The sequence below is a fragment of the Anomaloglossus baeobatrachus genome, chromosome 1, assembly GCF_048569485.1.
Source record: "Anomaloglossus baeobatrachus isolate aAnoBae1 chromosome 1, aAnoBae1.hap1, whole genome shotgun sequence".
In the NCBI taxonomy this organism is placed as follows: domain Eukaryota; kingdom Metazoa; phylum Chordata; class Amphibia; order Anura; family Aromobatidae; genus Anomaloglossus; species Anomaloglossus baeobatrachus.
This window is the reverse complement of record NC_134353.1, coordinates 798,287,177-798,304,676: the sequence shown is the minus strand read 5'-3', so window position 1 is coordinate 798,304,676 and position 17,500 is coordinate 798,287,177. Positions and strand designations below refer to the sequence as shown.

General features: G+C 43.4%; 1 protein-coding gene across 3 annotated transcripts in view; it reads right to left on the bottom strand.

Annotated features, from left to right (window-relative positions):
• Positions 1-17,500, bottom strand: part of MCC (MCC regulator of Wnt signaling pathway) — a 498,291-nt gene that overhangs the window by 46,984 nt on the left and 433,807 nt on the right. For all 3 annotated transcript variants that reach the window (XM_075325006.1, XM_075325007.1, XM_075325008.1), the window contains one exon: positions 14,089-14,323. In XM_075325006.1, the coding sequence (XP_075181121.1) occupies positions 14,089-14,323 (235 nt within the window). The remainder of the gene's footprint in view (positions 1-14,088; positions 14,324-17,500) is intronic.

The window sequence follows — 17,500 nt, the reverse complement described above, 5'->3', positions numbered from 1 at the left end:
CCCATTTTTGGAGTTTTGTGTGAAATGATCAATGATTTGATTTTTGTTTCATTCTCTTTTGTGTTTTTTCATTGCAAGCAAAATAAATGAAGATAATAATACCAAAGAATTTGTGATTGCAATCATTTTCAAGAAGAAACTGAGTATTATCTGACAGAATTGCAGGGGTGCCAATACTGGCAGTACTGTATTAGTGAGCTTTTTTTTTATTAAAAGATATTAGTTCTTACAGATTAAATTTAGTCTACAGCTGGAATGACATTAAAAAAAAAAAAAACAGCTGCACTCAACCGCTAAAGCATGCAAACCATGAATGTGAAACATAGACATGCATTACTGCCTAAAGAAATCTAGGAAAAATTGAGGTATTTAGCATACACAAATGGCCATTTCTATACATGCCCAGTAGCCACGTCAAGGCATATCTTGTATACTGGGTACCTACTCATTTGCCTCTCTCTGGGTTAAAAACCTCCATGTGTATGGGCAAGTAGGAACCTACTACTAGAGAATAAAATCACCTGTGGCTAAAGGGATTATGGAGTCATGTCCTCTGACAGTGCGCCCCTCCCCCATTAGCCAGAGGTGATTTTATTCTCTATTAGCAAGTTCCTACTTGCCCATATACATGGAGGTTTTTAACCCAGAGAGAGGCATTATAGTAGGTACCCAGTATTATGAGATATGCCTTGCTGTGGTTACTGGGCAGAAATAGAAATGGCCCTTTTTGTAGGCTGAATATCTAATTTTTCAATAGATTTCCTTTAGCAGTAATGCATGTCTATATTCTTACATTAATGGTGTGCATGCTTCAGCATTTCAGAGTGCACTGTATTTTTTTGTTATATGTCATGTTCAGTTGTGCACCTGTTCAGACTGCATATTGGGAGTGCCGTCAGGTTTTTTTTGTCTACACTGGAATAAAACCAGACATTTATTATTGTTCATTTTCCTTTTATACCTATGCTTCACCACTTGCACTTGTTTCCAGTATGGTATCATTTGTATTTAAGGCTATGTGTCCACGCTGCGGAAAATGAGCGGATTTTTCCGCGGATTTCTCGCGGAAAAGCCGCGGTTTTCCCGAAAATCTGCAGCAGCGGCATTTCCCAGCCATTTCTATGGCTTTTTGGAAATGCTGTGCCCATGCTGCGGATTTTTCCGCTGTGGATTTGGTGCGGATTTTGATCCGGAAAAATCTGCAACATGTCAATTATTGTTGCGGATTTTGGCTTCAGAATTGGGGAAAAAAAAAATCCGCGGCAATTCCGCGGTAAATCCGCACCTTTGAAAAGGTGCGGATTTTGCGGGAAAGCTGCGGATTTTTCTGCATGAAATGGATGGAGGTAAATCTGCGGCAAATCCGCACCTTTGAAAAGGTGCGGATTTTGCGGGAAAGCCGCGGATTTTCATGCAGAAAAATCTGCAGCAACATTCTACCGTGGGCACATAGCCTTAGTATCTTAGTTGCAGTTTTTCCAAAGCAGAGTGTCCTGAAAAAACATTGGTCAGTTTCATGCATTTTGTTTGCCATGTTTGATTATATTCTTTATATTATCACATATAATTATTACATACTGCATAGTGGGTCTTACTTATACAACCAGAAAAAAGGGTTCAGATTTCTGATGGCAGCTTGCACTATAATTTCACACAGTTTATGAGAAATCCACAATCTCCTCCAACCCCATCTGTCGCTCTTCTAATATATCAGTCATGGTAGATTGCCAAATACCAAGGAGCCCAAAACCATCTATATTCATTCAGCCACAATATAAATCCAACTGGGCATTTGTTAAAAGGCACATAAGATATACAACTACTGTACTGTGTAAAATGTAGGCGGGTGCTGAAAAAATGCTGCAAAGTAAAAATGCTTTAGGCTATATGCGCACGCTGCGTTTTTTGTCGCGTTTTTGGGTGCAGTTTTGTTGTCAAAACTTTCTCACTTTTTTTTGACTTCCCAGCAAAGACTATGAGAAATCAGATTTGTTGTGCGCACGTTGCAGTTTATTTATCAGCAGTATTTTTGAGAAAATTTTGTGACAAAAAAGTAGTATCATGTTCATTCCTCTTGCGTTTTTGTCAACTTTTGTCACCCATTGAAATCAATGAGGGGAAGAAAAACGCATGGTAAAACGCATGGTTACAAATTGTTTGCGTTTTGCATACGTTTTAAATGCGGTTTTGTCAACAAAATCGCAGCTCACGAATTTAGTTCCAGAATTACAAAATCAATGCTGGAGTGATTTTGGGGTGTCCGTGTCTCTCTCTCTCCAAGAGCTTCATACTAACTGATCACTGATGCAGTGCGATGCGGCTGTCACACTGCTACCGTGGCCTCTCAATCTTCTTCCCGACCCACTCATTAGTCTCATTACATATTCACTGCACCCGCTCATTAGACTCATACATAGTCATTATTTCCCCATCTGTGGTTGGGTGCAGTCAGACCCCATGTTGAGTGACAGCTGTCTGACTGCAACCAATCACAGCCGCCGGTGGGAGTGTCTATATCGTACAGTACAATAAATTAATTTAAAAAAAAAAACACGGCGTGCGGTCCCCTCCCAATTTTGATACCCAGCTAAGATAAAGCCTCACAGCTGGGGGCTGGTATTTTCAGGCTGGGGAGACCCATGTTATTGGGAGCTCCCAGCCTAAAAATATCAGCCAGCAACAGCTGGAATTGCCGCATCCATTAGATGCGACAGTCCCGGGACTTTACCCGGCTCTTCCCGATAACCCTGGTGCAGTGGCAATTGGGGTAATAAGGAGTTAATGGCAACCCATAGCTGCCACTAAGTTCTAGATTAGTCATGGCAGGTGTCTATGAGCACCCCCTCATCACTAATTTATAAGTGAAAGTAAATAAAACGCAAACACCTAAAAAATTCTTTATTTGAAATAAAAGAAAAAAGCCACCCCTCTCACCACTTTATTAACACCCCAAACACTCCTCCAGGTCCAACGTAATCCACACGAGATCCCACGACACTTCCAGCACTGCTACATCTGACGCTCACAGCGAGCGCCATAGAACAAGACTGCATGCTGTGAGCTGAACGCAGCAACTGAAATTAGTTGTGTTATCAGTAGTGACGTCACTCAGGTTAGCTGCAGCCACAGCTGGAGTCCTCCACCTGTGACAGCAAATCACCCGTGTGACTGAAGTGAGTAGCGCGATCAGCGGTACCGTCACTCAGGTGATTTCAAGTCACAGCTGGAGTCCTCCCCCTGTGACTGCAAGTCAGGCCGCGACTGAAGTGAGCTGCAGGTGGAGGACTCACCTGAGTGACGTCATCGCTGATCGCGCGGCTCACTTCAGTCAGGGCCTGAACCTTACAGCAGTGAACCCATGACATCACTGCCGTGACACATGCGGTACTGCGGGTCCCACAGCTGTGATGTCAGGGGTTCACCCAAGTTCATTCTGATTGTGCGGCTCTGTCTGCACTCACAGCAGGCAGTCATGTTCTATGACGCTCACTGTGACAGGACAGGGATGTAGCAGAGCTGAATCGCCGTGAGACCTAGTGTGGATTACATCAAACCTGCAGAGGTGTTTGGGGGTTAACAAAGTGGTCAAAGAGGGTGCTTTTGGTATTTTATTCCAAATAAAGGATTTTTAGGGTGTTTATATTTATTTACTTGCACCTACATTACAAGCCCCTTTTTTATTTTTATTTTTTTTTTTTTTAAGATTTCCAGGCTCTCTGTGACAATTTGCAGTTTGTGTGCAGAAAAAACTGAAGGAATTGTTAGGCTACGTTCTGTATCAGTTGAGTTTATGACGCTGCAGAATTTCTGTCCCATCTCCACACCTTTGTTTATTTGCATTTTTTTGTGTGCGTTTTTATTGCATTTTTTTGTGTACATTTTTGAAGCTGCATATTTTGTCTCTGTTCGATGTGTCGCCCTATAAATAAAGCTGTTTTGTTTTTCAAACTTCCTGGTATTGACCTCATTAGCTTCGGATTACATGCATTTTTGATGCGTGTTAACGCACCAAAAACTCATGTGTCTTACCTGTGGATTTTCTGGATCGAATGCAAATGTATGGAGAAATTCTGCACAAAATCCTGAGCGTACCCACACGAGAAATTGACATGCTGCGACTAGGAAAAGTGAACCGAAGGGTAGTTTATGCAGCGTAAAAAACAAGTGCAGTGGACATGCGATTTCTATTATCTCATCCACTTTGCTTGTAGTGTGAAACGCTGAGTTTTTAATGCAGTGAAAAAAAATATGCAGTCCGATGTATGAGTAACCAAGTTATTCCAAAAAGGTGATAATTTGATTGAACCTACATATGAAAAGCAGCTATTAACTGAACAGAAACTGCAGTGTAGGACGCTTAAAACTGGGTGAGGAATAGCTACACTGTGCAACAAAAAGGTGAGGTTGTGGAAGATAGCTTCATGTCAGTCACAAGTCATATGCCATGGAGAGACTGAGCACAGCAACAAAACACAAGGTAGTCATACTGCATAAACAAGGTCTCACTGAGACAAAGTCTTTAAATCAGGCTAGGGTTTCAAGATGTGCTGTTCAATCTCTTAAATAAGCACCAAAAAATGGGCAACAGAGACCACCATAAATGTAATGGTCAATCAATGAAACATAGTGCCACATGCTAACTTCTCTTTGAATTGGAAGATGTCCAGTAGTGCTATCAGCTATCAGCACTGGAAGTAATCAGTGGGACACAGCTACACCCATCTACTGTTAGGGTCCTGTCACACGTAGCGTTGTTCCAGCGATCCGACCTGGCAGGGATCGCTGGAGCGTCACTACATGGTCGCTGGTGAGCTGTCAATCAGGCAGATCTACACAGGGATCAGAGACCAGCCACCAGCGACCTGTGTAATGACGCTGTGCTTGGTAGCCAGGGTACACATCGGGTAACGAAGCAAAGCGCTTTGCATAGTTACCCGATGTGTACCATGGTTACCAGCGTACCGTCGCTTACAGGCTGCCAGACGCTCCCTGCACATTCAGATCGTTTGTCTACCGCCATCAAACACGCCGATGCGTGCTGCACAGCGGGAGACCAATGAGCAAAAAATGGTCCTGATAGTTTTGTAACAATCAGTGACCTCGCAGCAGGGTCTCGCTCGCTGCGGCTTGTCACACACAGCGATAACGCTGGCGAGCTCGCTGATACGTCACAAAACCTGTAACGTTTCAGCGATCCCGCTAGCGATATCGCTGCGTGTGACGGGGCTTTAAAAGAAATCTGGCTAAAAATGGTCTTCATGAAAGAATTGCAGCCAAAAAGCCATACCTTGGGGGTTTGGTCAAGATTAATGGTTTCCTCAATGCTGAAAAATACATGCAGATACTTCACCATCATGCTATACTATCATGGAGAAATAGAAGACGGATGACTTATTCTCTTCCTCCCTGCACACAATAGGATGTCGGTCACAGTGCTGTGAGCATGCCCCCCTGCGCTGCTGCACTGACTGACAGTAGTAGATAGAGCATGGAGAATTAAATGTCACTGTTGTTTTAATTTTTATTTCATAAATCAATACTACACATGAAAATAAGCAACTTTGTAATATATCTCATCAGACAATTCTGCTTCTTTCTATGCCAGAATTTATCAGTTATTATTAGAGATAAGCCAACCAGTACCATAAACAGACTTTACAAAAACAGAGTTCGGTTTTGGAGTTCAGGTGCTTTTTGTATGCAAACCACTCACCCGAGCATCACTGTGCTCGGGTATACTTGGTGCTCAGTCCAGTGTGAGCCGCTTGCATTCTGTGAATGGCACACACTGGGGGTAACAACAGTGTGATCAGATGTAGTGTGCACAAAACACAAAAAAACTCCAAAAACTGGAAAAAAAACCTCCCCCGGAAGTGATTTGTTTATGGCAGGCTGCATGTGCGCAGAGACCCGAACTGCCCAATCAGTGACTTCCATTGGAGTTCAGGTCAAGATCAGGTCCCAAACCGAACTTTATGTAAAGGCCGGCTGCACCCGCCGAACCGAACTTTCACGAGTCCACTCAGCTCTAGTCATTATGAAAATTCCTCTTAATTACTTAAGCGTCCGAACATGGGGAGAAAGAGACATGTCGGCACTGATTGGTCGTTGGGTCTCTCAGGTCATAAAACATAAAACATAAACATAAAACATGAGCCCCGAGAATGGAAGTTCCGACATCACTGGAACAACGCCGGCAGCGGAGGGGAGTATCAGAAATTTTTTTTTATTTTTATGGGGCAAATATGGGGAATCAGAAGACATTGTCCAAGTAGTCGACTACCCCCTTAAATACATTTCAGTGAGTGTGGCAATACTTTTCCCTGTGTCATTTCTCATCACTAAATTTATGGACATTATGGTGTGATTTCTTTGCCTATGTGGATTTGATTGCTTGTTACCAATTCTGGTGAGAAATTCATGTCAATAGCACCTTTAGAAATATAGTTACTTCTTCCCTTTCAACTATAAAGAAATAAAAAAATGCAACAAATTAAAGCAAAAAAAAAAAGCTGTCAAAATCTCAAAATCTCTTATGCACCCCAAATTATTAATAATAGAAATATTTGCCCAGGGTGGAAGAAACAAACCCTCATAATAAAGTTACAGAAAAAAAAAAAAGAAAACCCAAAAAAACCCAGCGGAATTGTGGGATTCGTTTTATTATTATTGCGCTGAATTTTTCCCTCGTTTGCTGCCAATCAGAACTACAATTCATCTAAAAAACACAAGCTCTTGTATGGCTAGTTCGATAGAGGAATAAAGTTATGGTTCTTGAGTTTCTTAGCCCCTAAATAGCCACCATGGCTGTATTACACTCTTTTTCTGCATTATAACTACCCCTTTTGTGCCTCTCCCATCTCTATATACTTTTAACAACAAGAGTAATTCTGCATTCACACTATGTAAATGTCTCAGGACTAGCCCAGCAGGGCATTGCATTGACTATTCCTGCCCCTCATCATGAAAGCACAGCTCTCTGAGCATGATTTACATAATTCACAAAGACATCATCATTGCTAACTGTTTGTAAATCGTGCGCATGCGCTTAGTGTGTTGCCCCCTTCCTAATGCATAATGAAGCCTCCCCATGTACCTTATCACAGTGGGCATGCCAAGGAAGGCAGAATGTTGCGCACATGAATGAGATTGGCAAATAGCCGACTTGGATGTCACCCTTGCAAATTATGCAAGTCGCCCACTGAGCGGTGTACTTACAAGATGAGAGGCAGGACTAGTCCAGGAAAATCAATGCCCCAAAAGGACTATGTGGATAGCCTGTATGCAGAATAAAACTTCGTCTTGAAACTATATAGAGATTTGAAAGCTACAAAAATAGGGTTGCTAGAATGCAGAAACAGCATGGATCAGTGGCATGGTGGCAATTTAGAGGGGGTAGGGTGGCTGACTGGTTCCCTTTTAAGGACCTCGTTTACCAGACTGCGAGCAAGAATGTGCTCTTTTCTCCTCTATCAGGACAGCATGAATATCATTTAACTGTGTAGAAAGAATACACTATACTATACTGATGGACACAGTAAAGAAAAGGATAAGGTTTTTGTTTTGTTTTTTTTGCAATCCAGTTGGCGTACCTAGAGTAAAGCACTACATTTCCCTTTTTGTTGTTTTTATTTTTGGAAAGGCAGCCCAGAATAAAGACAACTAAGCACTAAACAAATCTGATCAGCGGTGAACTGACAAATGCAGACATCTCTGGCTGCCACTCAGGAGAGATACCGGTAAGTAATGCCATGTTTTTTCAGCTTCTACAGCGGTGTCAGACCTTATGGATCAAGAACTCTGAGCTTTCAAAGAGCCGACAGGAACATCATCAAACTGACAGAGCAGCTGCACTGGGGACTAATATGCCTGATGCACTCCACATGCTAATGAACCAGGTACCACTGCCGCTATTCATAGGAGAAATTATTCTGGAAATGTCAGCTCAAACTCAGATCTACTGTACGTGCCAAATGAAGATACATAAAAACCTCACGGCCACCATCAGGGCATTACAACCCTTACTGTTGTATGGGGCCCAGTGAAGAGGGGGGCCTGTGATGCAAAGTAAGTAATTTAGGCTTTATTAGTTAAAGCACTCACAGTATCATGCACTACACTTGTACAGTGTACATATTTTGTCAGTATGGGGACCTGAAATTCCTACTGGCAGCCCTGGTAAAACTTATGCGGACCTCTCAGGATAACTCTAGGGAATTTGCTAATAAGTATTTCAATATTTCAGGATCTAGGAGGACATTTTTAGGTCTACAATCTGGTATTCATTATTAAATCATGTTTGGCAATTTAGCAGGCACCCTCTCCTATCTTTCAGGCATTTTCCAGGAAATACAATGATTGTTTTAAAAGTTTATTTTCATCTTAACAAGTTATCACATATCCATAGAATGGCCATTTTCATGGTCTATGGGACTGTCCACAGACAATGAAGGGAGTGATGTGTGCAGGAATGGCACTGCACTGAAAATGGGCACTTCAGAGTTTGTACATCGTTGAGATCATTGAGACCGAGATAAAATGAGATTACTCTGTTAAGTTATCAAAATTCTTTGATTAATATATTCTGGCACTTACTTGGTCCCCACTAGTCTGTGCTTCCTATTCCCATTCTTTACACATTAGAAATAGCCCAAAATGACCACTCAACCAATTACTGGCCAAAGCGGTGTCCTACCTCTGCCAGTGCTCAGCTTAATGAGAATTTCAAGCAAGTGAAAAAACAGGCGCTAGAAGGACAGATTAACAGGGACCAGGTAAGCATCAGAATGGGAGCTGCAGAGAAAAAGCTGTGAATGAATATTTCTTTTAGATTGATTGAAAGTAAAATCTATCAGAGTCTTCTAACCTGCACAAACAGACAAATCAGTACATCAACGCTGGGGTCCGCATATGTGTAGAGGGCTCATGAGATGACTTATTTAGCTGGTATGTCTCTCTACCCTCAGGACAAGAGCTTGCTCCCATCATTGTAATTTAACCATTAAGGCTAAGTTCACACATCTGTTTTTTCCACTGAGGCACAATCCGGTTTGTGCCTGATGCAATGGATCCGTCTCAGATTGTGTAAAAACTAATGCGACGGATCCGGTAAAAAAAAACGGATCTTTTTTTTTATGCTGAGAGAGACCCCATCATCACCGCACAAACACTGGCACTACCGCCCCCACCATCACCGCACACGCAGGCAGTACCGCATGCATCATCACCGCACACGCAGGCACTACCGCACGCATCATCACCGCACACGCAGGCACTACCGCACGCATCATCACCGCACAAACACCGGCACTACTGCACGCATCATCACCGCACATACACCAGCACTACCATACGCATCATCACCGCATACACAGGCACCACCGCACGCATCATCACCGAACAAACACCGGCACTACCACATGCATCATCACCGCACATACACCGGCACTACCGCACGCATCATCACCGCACATACACCGGCACTACCGCATGCATCATCACCGCACATACACCAGCACTACCGCACGCATCATCACCGCATCCGCAGGCACTACTGCACGCATCATCACCGCACAAACACCGGCACTACCACACGCATCTTCACCGCACATACACCGGCACTACCGCACGCATCATCACCGCATACGCAGGCACTACCGCACGCATCATCACCGCACATACACCGGCACTACAGCACGCATCATCACCGCACATACACCAGCACCACCGCATGCACCATCACCGCACACGCAGGCACTACCGTATGCATCATCACTGCACAAACACCGGCACTACCGCACGCATCATCATCGCACACGCAGGCACTACAGCCCCCATCATCACCGCACACACAGGCACTACAGCCCCCATCATCACCGCACACACCCCGGCACTACCGCACGCATCATCACTGCACACGCCTTGGCACTACCTCAGTGACGTCACCGCAGACAGTGCGACTCCCTTCAGTTGCTGCGTGGAGCTCCCAGGAGCGGTGGTGTTCTTCTGCCGCTCCTGTCAGCTTCATGTAGCAGAGCTGAAATCGTCGTGGGACCTCTGTGGATTACGTCGGACCTGGAGGGGTGTTTGGGGATTTTAATAAAATGGTGAAAGAGGGTGTTTTTTTGTCTTTTATTCCAAATAAAGTATTTTTTTTTGGGTGTATGTGTTTATTTACTTTCACTTACAGGTTAATCATTAGGGGTGTCTCATAGATGCCTGCCATGATTAACCCCTTATTACTCCGATTGCCAATGCATCAGGGCAATTCGGGATGAGCTGGGTAGAGTCCCGGGACTGTCGCATCTAATGGATGCAGCAATTCCGGGCGGTTGCTTGCTGATATTTTTAGGCTGGGGGGCTCCTCATCCTGAGAATACTAGCATTCAGCCGTGTGGCTTTATCTTGGCTGGTATCAAAATTGGGGGGGACCGCAAGCCATTTTTTTTTTTAGTTATTTATCTGCAAGATATAGACCCGCCCACCGGCGGCTGTGATTGGTTGCAGTGAGACAGCTGTCACTCAGCGTGGGGGCGAGTCTGACTGCAACCAATCATAGCCACCGGTGGGCGGGGGAAGCAGTGAATACGAGATTGAATTATGGGCGGCCGGCATTTTCAAATCAGAAGCCGCCAGAGCTTTGTGACAGCCGTAACAAAATATATAACCCTTTAAAACACAATTTTATTAATAACTATTAAAATCCACAACCCTTGTCCAAATATTTGAAAGGGAAAAATAAAGGGAGGAAGGTAAGATACTCACCCTATCCGATAAACCTCCCTCCTGTCCACTACCTACCGCGGGGGTCGGCACCCTGATATCTACGAAAAATGGCGCCCCCACTCGGCGGTGGCTGACCCTATGGAGACCCTGAATAGACCCTCAATGCAGTGGTGAATAATAGACAGAGTACAGGGTCATAGGTAGGGTACAATCAATCTTAGTGGACAGAGAAGCAGGGACAACCATACATGACCACCAGGATTAGACTAACCTCAAATTCAACTGGTAACTCTGGGGTGATGATTTAAACCAAAAACATCCGATACACTGGATGTATAGCTATATAGCCCCAGGGACCAGGAGTATCAACAATTGTTAAGATACATACAATAGATACTCAAAAAGCTACTTGATATGCATATTAAATAAAGTGCATGGAAAGTGCATAGTGCATAGTGCAATACAATGTGCAAAAATATGAACAAGGCCTGGAGAAACGCGTTGAGGCGAATCCGGGGCATTTCTAGGACGCACACATGACCCCTTACACGATAAGTGTTTGACTACCTCTTTATGATTAACCTGGATGCATACTTTATATGCATTGACACCTTATGATTTATATGAGCGGCCTGACTGGGTGTATCAGTTAGCACTCGAAGCCAGGCCTTGTTCATATTTTTGCACATTGTATTGCACTATGCACTTTCCATGCACTTTATTTAATATGCATATCAAGTAGCTTTTTGAGTATCTATTGTATGTATCTTAAAAATTGTTGATACTCCTGGTCCCTGGGGCTATATAGCTATACATCCAGTGTATCGGATGTTTTTGGTTTAAATCATCACCCCAGAGTTACCAGTTGAATTTGAGGTTAGTCTAATCCTGGTGGTCATGTATGGTTGTCCCTGCTTCTCTGTCCAATAAGATTGATTGTACCCTACCTATGACCCTGTACTCTGTCTATTATTCACCACTGCATTGAGGGTCTATTTAGGGTCTCTATAGGGTCAGCCACCGCCAAGTGGGGGCGCCATTTTTCGTAGATATCAGGGTGCCGACCCCCGCGGTAGGTAGTGGACAGGAGGGAGGTTTATCGGATAGGGTGAGTATCTTACCTTCCTCCCTTTATTTTTCCCTTTCAAATATTTGCACAAGGGTTGTGGATTTTAATAGTTATTAATAAAATTGTGTTTTAAAGGGTTATATATTTTGTTATGCAACACCCCCTTTTTCATAGAGCTTTGTGACAGCCGTACAGCGCCGCGACGGTGATCGGTGAGTGGGTGAGAGTGAGTGAGTGAATGAGTCAGTGAGTGAGTCAGTGAGTGAGAGAGTTTGAGAGAGAGCGAGTGAGTGATTGATTTTCTGACAAGCAATGAATTTATATCACTTCTGGGCATGCTCAGAAGTAAAAACCGGAACCGGTACATGCTTCCGGCGTTTGACGCATGCCACCAGATTCAGAACGCATAGACTTTCATTATGCACCATGCCGCACAGCGCCGAAGGTTCCTCTCTGCGTCCTGTGCAGCCGCCGGAGTGACGATTTTTGCCACATCTGGCAAAAACCGGATCAAATGCAAGTACATGCAGCACAATCCGGCGCTAATAAAAGTCTATGAGGAAAAACCGCACCCAGCGGCAAAAAAAAAACGGATGCGTTTTTCCCGCAAAGCGCTGGATTGTGCAGCACAGCAAAACCTGATGTGTGAGCATACCCTAAGATGCAGCTGTTAACCTCTGACAGTGGCATTTCAATATGATCGCCAATGTAAAGCTAACTTGGAACCTTAGTGACTGGGCTTTAAAGGACACAATACATTCAGTCTCCAGGTTATCAGCTAGATACATTCTGTAACTTTGTTTATAACTAGTGATGGGCAAGCACTAAAATGCTTGAATGCCCGTTACTCATTTCAAGTTGGTCAGACGCTCGGAAGAACTTGTCGCGAGTAACGAGCATTATGTAAAGTCAATGACTGGCCTGTTCTGGTCTTCGCCCACTTACAGCCAGCCATAAACAAAGCAATTCCAGTGGGAGGAGTTTTGTTTTTTTTTTTTTTTTTATTGGTGGTCACGCTATGGGCGGAGAACCTGGTTTCATTCCCCGAGAGAGCCATTTAGAGACTGCAACTGGCTCTCGCTGGGGAGCTTGCACACATCATGCAGTGAAGAAAGCCTGTGCGTTGTGGTCGTTGTTTCACAGACAAAATATCAGAGCATCCACGATACTTGGACGAACTAATGCTTGATAGAGTAACGAGCAGTGCTTAGCACATTCACTCGTTATTTTTCATAACCCCAAGATGTATGGAAGTTAAAACAAGGCTGGAAAAGCAAACAAAAAAAAACAAAATAAACAATGCTCACCTTGCTGCTGACCTCTCTGGCTGCCACACTGCTTGAGTCTTGCCATACTCTCATCATCTTTTTGTTCTGTGCGCCACTCTTGGCCTCTTCACTACAGACCAGGACTTGCAGCCGCATCTAGACCTCGGAGGTTACTGTGCATCGTAAGGTCGCAACGCCAAGACACTGCCAGAAGTCTTGGAGATGCAGTGCGTGATGGCGAAAAGAAGAGCAACGAAGGGCGAGTTGCGGAAATGCTTGGAAGGTTTTTTATTTTTTAACCAATACTAACCTCTACAGCCACCGGGTTGCTTGCCGTCCTGTCCTCTTCTTTCCATCGTCGGACACACTGCATCTTCAGCCTCTTCATAATAGGCCAGGACGTCACACCCTTATGGTGCATAGTGAACCCTGGAGTTTGGATGAAGGCCTTGGAAAGCTGGACATGCAAGTATTAAGGATTTTTTTAAAAACTAATACTCACCTAGTCATCCTGTCTTCTTCTTTCCACTGCCAGCAGCACTGCATCTCAGTCCTTTTCACTGTAGGCCAGAATGTTGCAGCCTTATGACGGAATTTACTGTGCATCATAAGGCTGCAATGACGATGATGAGGGTTAAATAATAATTTTGATAACCCTCTCCTTATGTCTAAAGAGATATATAGCATCACGTCAGCTTCCTCCTTTTCTTACTGTTCTATTAGCTCAGTTTCATGCATAAAAAGTGACAAGCTTGACAAGCAGACTTTCATAAAAATGTATAATCCTCGTCTAACTATCCAATCTTTTGTAGCTGAGATACAAATTAGCTGAAAGAACTAACAATGAAATGGATGAAAATGTTTAACTTGCTAAATGTATGTACAAAAGGATTTTACTGTATAATACTTTTGATAGAAGTGTGCGTTACTGGTCAGAGAAGCAGAGGTTGTTTGTGGGAGCAATAAGTATAATTAATCAATAATGGCAGCAACAACATTGTAATAATATACGGCTGTTTACTTTACCTTCATGGCCATAAGCTCTTGCATCAAGACTGCATTTTCCAAATCTAGTCTCTGGTTGTCTCCTCGGGGCTTCACATCATAGCTCAAAGGATCAATATGGATGCTTTCCAGCTCGAGCATAGTGAGTTTAACTGCAGCCCGATCATTCTTTAGCTGCTGGATGTAATCCTTCAACCTCTGCTCGTCCTCTTTCGTAAACTCTGTGTCACAGCTACTGGCTGTAGAACTCGTGGTGCTAAAAAGACAAAGGAAGAAAACAGGAGAGTAAAAAATACTGTTAAGCAACTGTCTACACCAATCATCCAGTGCAGTCAGTTCTTGAATTTCAAGTGTTCCAGGCAAGAAATATGTGCAAACAAAGAACTGACTAGGGTCCAAATGTGGTAGATTTAGATTAGGCATCTCCAAAACGGGGTGATCCATGTATGTAATTGGATGGTACCCAGCAAAAATGGGTCACAACAATGGCCTGCTACACTGCAAAAATGATTTAAGAATAGTGTAAGGAACAGGACGGAGTCCAATGTGATGCTGTGGTCTCCAAATTTACAGAAACTGAGTTTCTGTGGTATGTGCTGGAAAAACAAGTCTGATCCATGGAGGCCTCACTTCATAACTTAGGCTGGATTCACACATCCACGTGCTCAAAATGTAATGTATGGACTGGCCACGGGGCTGCTAACCCCAAATAGGTCACTGTTTAGGACAGCAGATCGCAGCTCCTAAGTGTGATACCATTTAGACAAGATAATTGTTTTAAGCAAAAAGAAAGGTGCTCCCCTAAGATAGTTGTGAAGAGTCAAAACAGATATAAGAGTGAAAATCATAACGGAAATGTAGACTATTGTTAACTAAAGGAATCTGCAAATGTCTCTGGTAACGCTGTAGATAAGGGATTGAAAAAAGTTAAAAAAGGAAAATCCTAGCACTCACATTTCATATAAAGTGACAAATTTTCATAAGGTCTCAATGTGCTTTGAGGTATAAACACCCTCTTCATCTGATTATTGGTCTTTTATCTGAGGAAAAGGTTTGGGGTTTTGTTTGTTTTTAAATCAAAATGCATTATTTAGACCTATTAAAATAGGTTATTTTATATCAACCAAGTACCCAGATTTTGCTGTTAAGTTTTTTTTCATTGTGATTAGAACATTTGGCACACATAGCAAGACATAGTCAATAGCTGAAGAAAACGACATGGCCGCACATTCAAAAACCATCAGGCGATCTAATGCCGCTAGGCAAAAATTTATATAACCGAAAATGAGGTTCTTGGTTTAACATTCTGACCAGAACAACAAATAAATTATTATATATATATATATATCTATCTCTCTCAAAGGCAGATATAATATACTACAGAAAATGTAGTTCCTCCATATTTAAATTTTTTTCCCCAAGTAGCAAAATGGCATAACTGAAGATGTGCCTCTCCTGTGTGCCCTGGTACTCTCAATAGTGATTTGAGAATGCTTGTTTGGGTAAGAGCTATGGCACCCAAACCCATACACTGGTATGCTTCATTCCCCCGACTTCATCTGTTGGTAGGTGGGGGGAGATAGTCATCTAGTGTTCCTAAAATCACTGGGGTCTGTTCGCATTTTGTAAAGGAGCTCCCAAACATGTAATGAAGCGGTTGAGTGATCACGAAAACATCCTGGTTACCTAAGTGGCACCAGAACCTTAGAACTTTTTTAGGTGAAGTGTCTCTATCGTCTCATTATCATGGTGCATATTCAGCAATACTTTTCCCGACTTCTCTACCTCTTCACCAAAAATCCTGCAGTTTCAATAATCACTTAATCCTAGCTATGGACGCTCCGCTCTTTCCCGCTGCTCCTTACCGAGGCGCGCGGTTCCCAAACTTCACACTTTTCAGGGACGCTTATCACATTACCTGGATACATTGTTATCGGTGTTTTGCACCTTTCCTCCACATTACAGCACAGTACAGTTCGCTGGCTAATCCACTATATCTTCCACATGGCGTCTCTAAGCCGCTTAATTCTAATCTATTCCTATTCTTTATAATATCAATAACAATAAAGCCATAATTACTGAAATGAAGGTGCTCTGAATACAAAGCACTAATTTACACCAAAAGGTTACAGTATGAAACCTGGGACAGGCTTTTGTTCGTGCACGTTGACAGAGTTAATTCTGAATTTTGGAAACTGTTCCCTGTCCTAATTATTGAGAATATTCACAGAAAAGCCTCCCCTTGCTCAGATGCCAGCAAAGCCTCCTGACACAAGGCTGGAAAATAAGAAACTTCTGCTCCGCTCCGAGCTAGGCCAATGGCTGCCAATCTGTCAACAATGAGAGCCGAGAAGCATGCGGGGAATAGAATTAACAAAGCCTTGCATCACAGTGGAGAGTATAATTGTGTGCGGTCACATGCAGACCTCTGTATATAACCCCTTCCCTGCTGGATACCTCTGGAGCATATACCAGCAGAATGGGTAAAGTGCCTGGAGGATATCCGCTCTGCCTGCAGTTACCCTGCTCACATACTCATCCACAATGGCCGGCTCCACTACAGATCTCAAGCTTCTAGCTGTGCCTGACTGGTATGGAGCACTACTAAAATATGACGCGGTTACAAATTACTTCAAAATATCCAATAGCATTTGCCAAGGTGAATGGCTGTCTGTGGAGAGACTCTAGAGCAGTGTTTCTGACGATATTCTATTCTGGATTTTCCTATAAAATTAGGTAATTCCTAACAAGCACACACAGATTCTGGCTATTATAGAGCCATTACTGTTTTATGTCTACATTTAGAGGAAACACTACGTACCGTATCTCTGATAAAGACATTAAAAGGACGAAATTCTACATGCAGGGACAAAAAGAACATACATGAAAATAAATAAGATGTGCAGTAAAAAGTATGCACACGCTGATATCATGCCGCTCCTACCGAACCTCCTGCCTGGAGCCGAACTTTCTCTGCTGGTATAGATGTGCATAATCTATCAGCAAAAACATAAGTGCATGCCCTCATTATCTCCCGCCTCAACTACAGCAACCTCCTGCTCTCTGGCCTCCCTTCCAACACTCTTGCACCCCTCCAATCTATCCTAAACTCTGCGGCCCGCTTAATCCACCTCTCCCATCGCTATTCCCCTGCCTCGCCACTCTGCCAATCCCTTCACTGGCTTCCCATCACCCAACAACTCCAGTTCAAAACATTAACCATGACATACAAAGCCATCCACAACCTGTCTCTCCTCCCTACATCTGTGACCTAGTCTCCCGGTACCTACCTACCTGCACGCAACCTCAGATCCTCACAAGATCCCCTTCTCTACTCCTCTCTTATCTCCTCTTCCCACAATCGCGTACAAGATTTCTCCCGTGCATCCTACTCTGGAACGCTCTACCTCAGCATATCAGACTCTCCCCTATC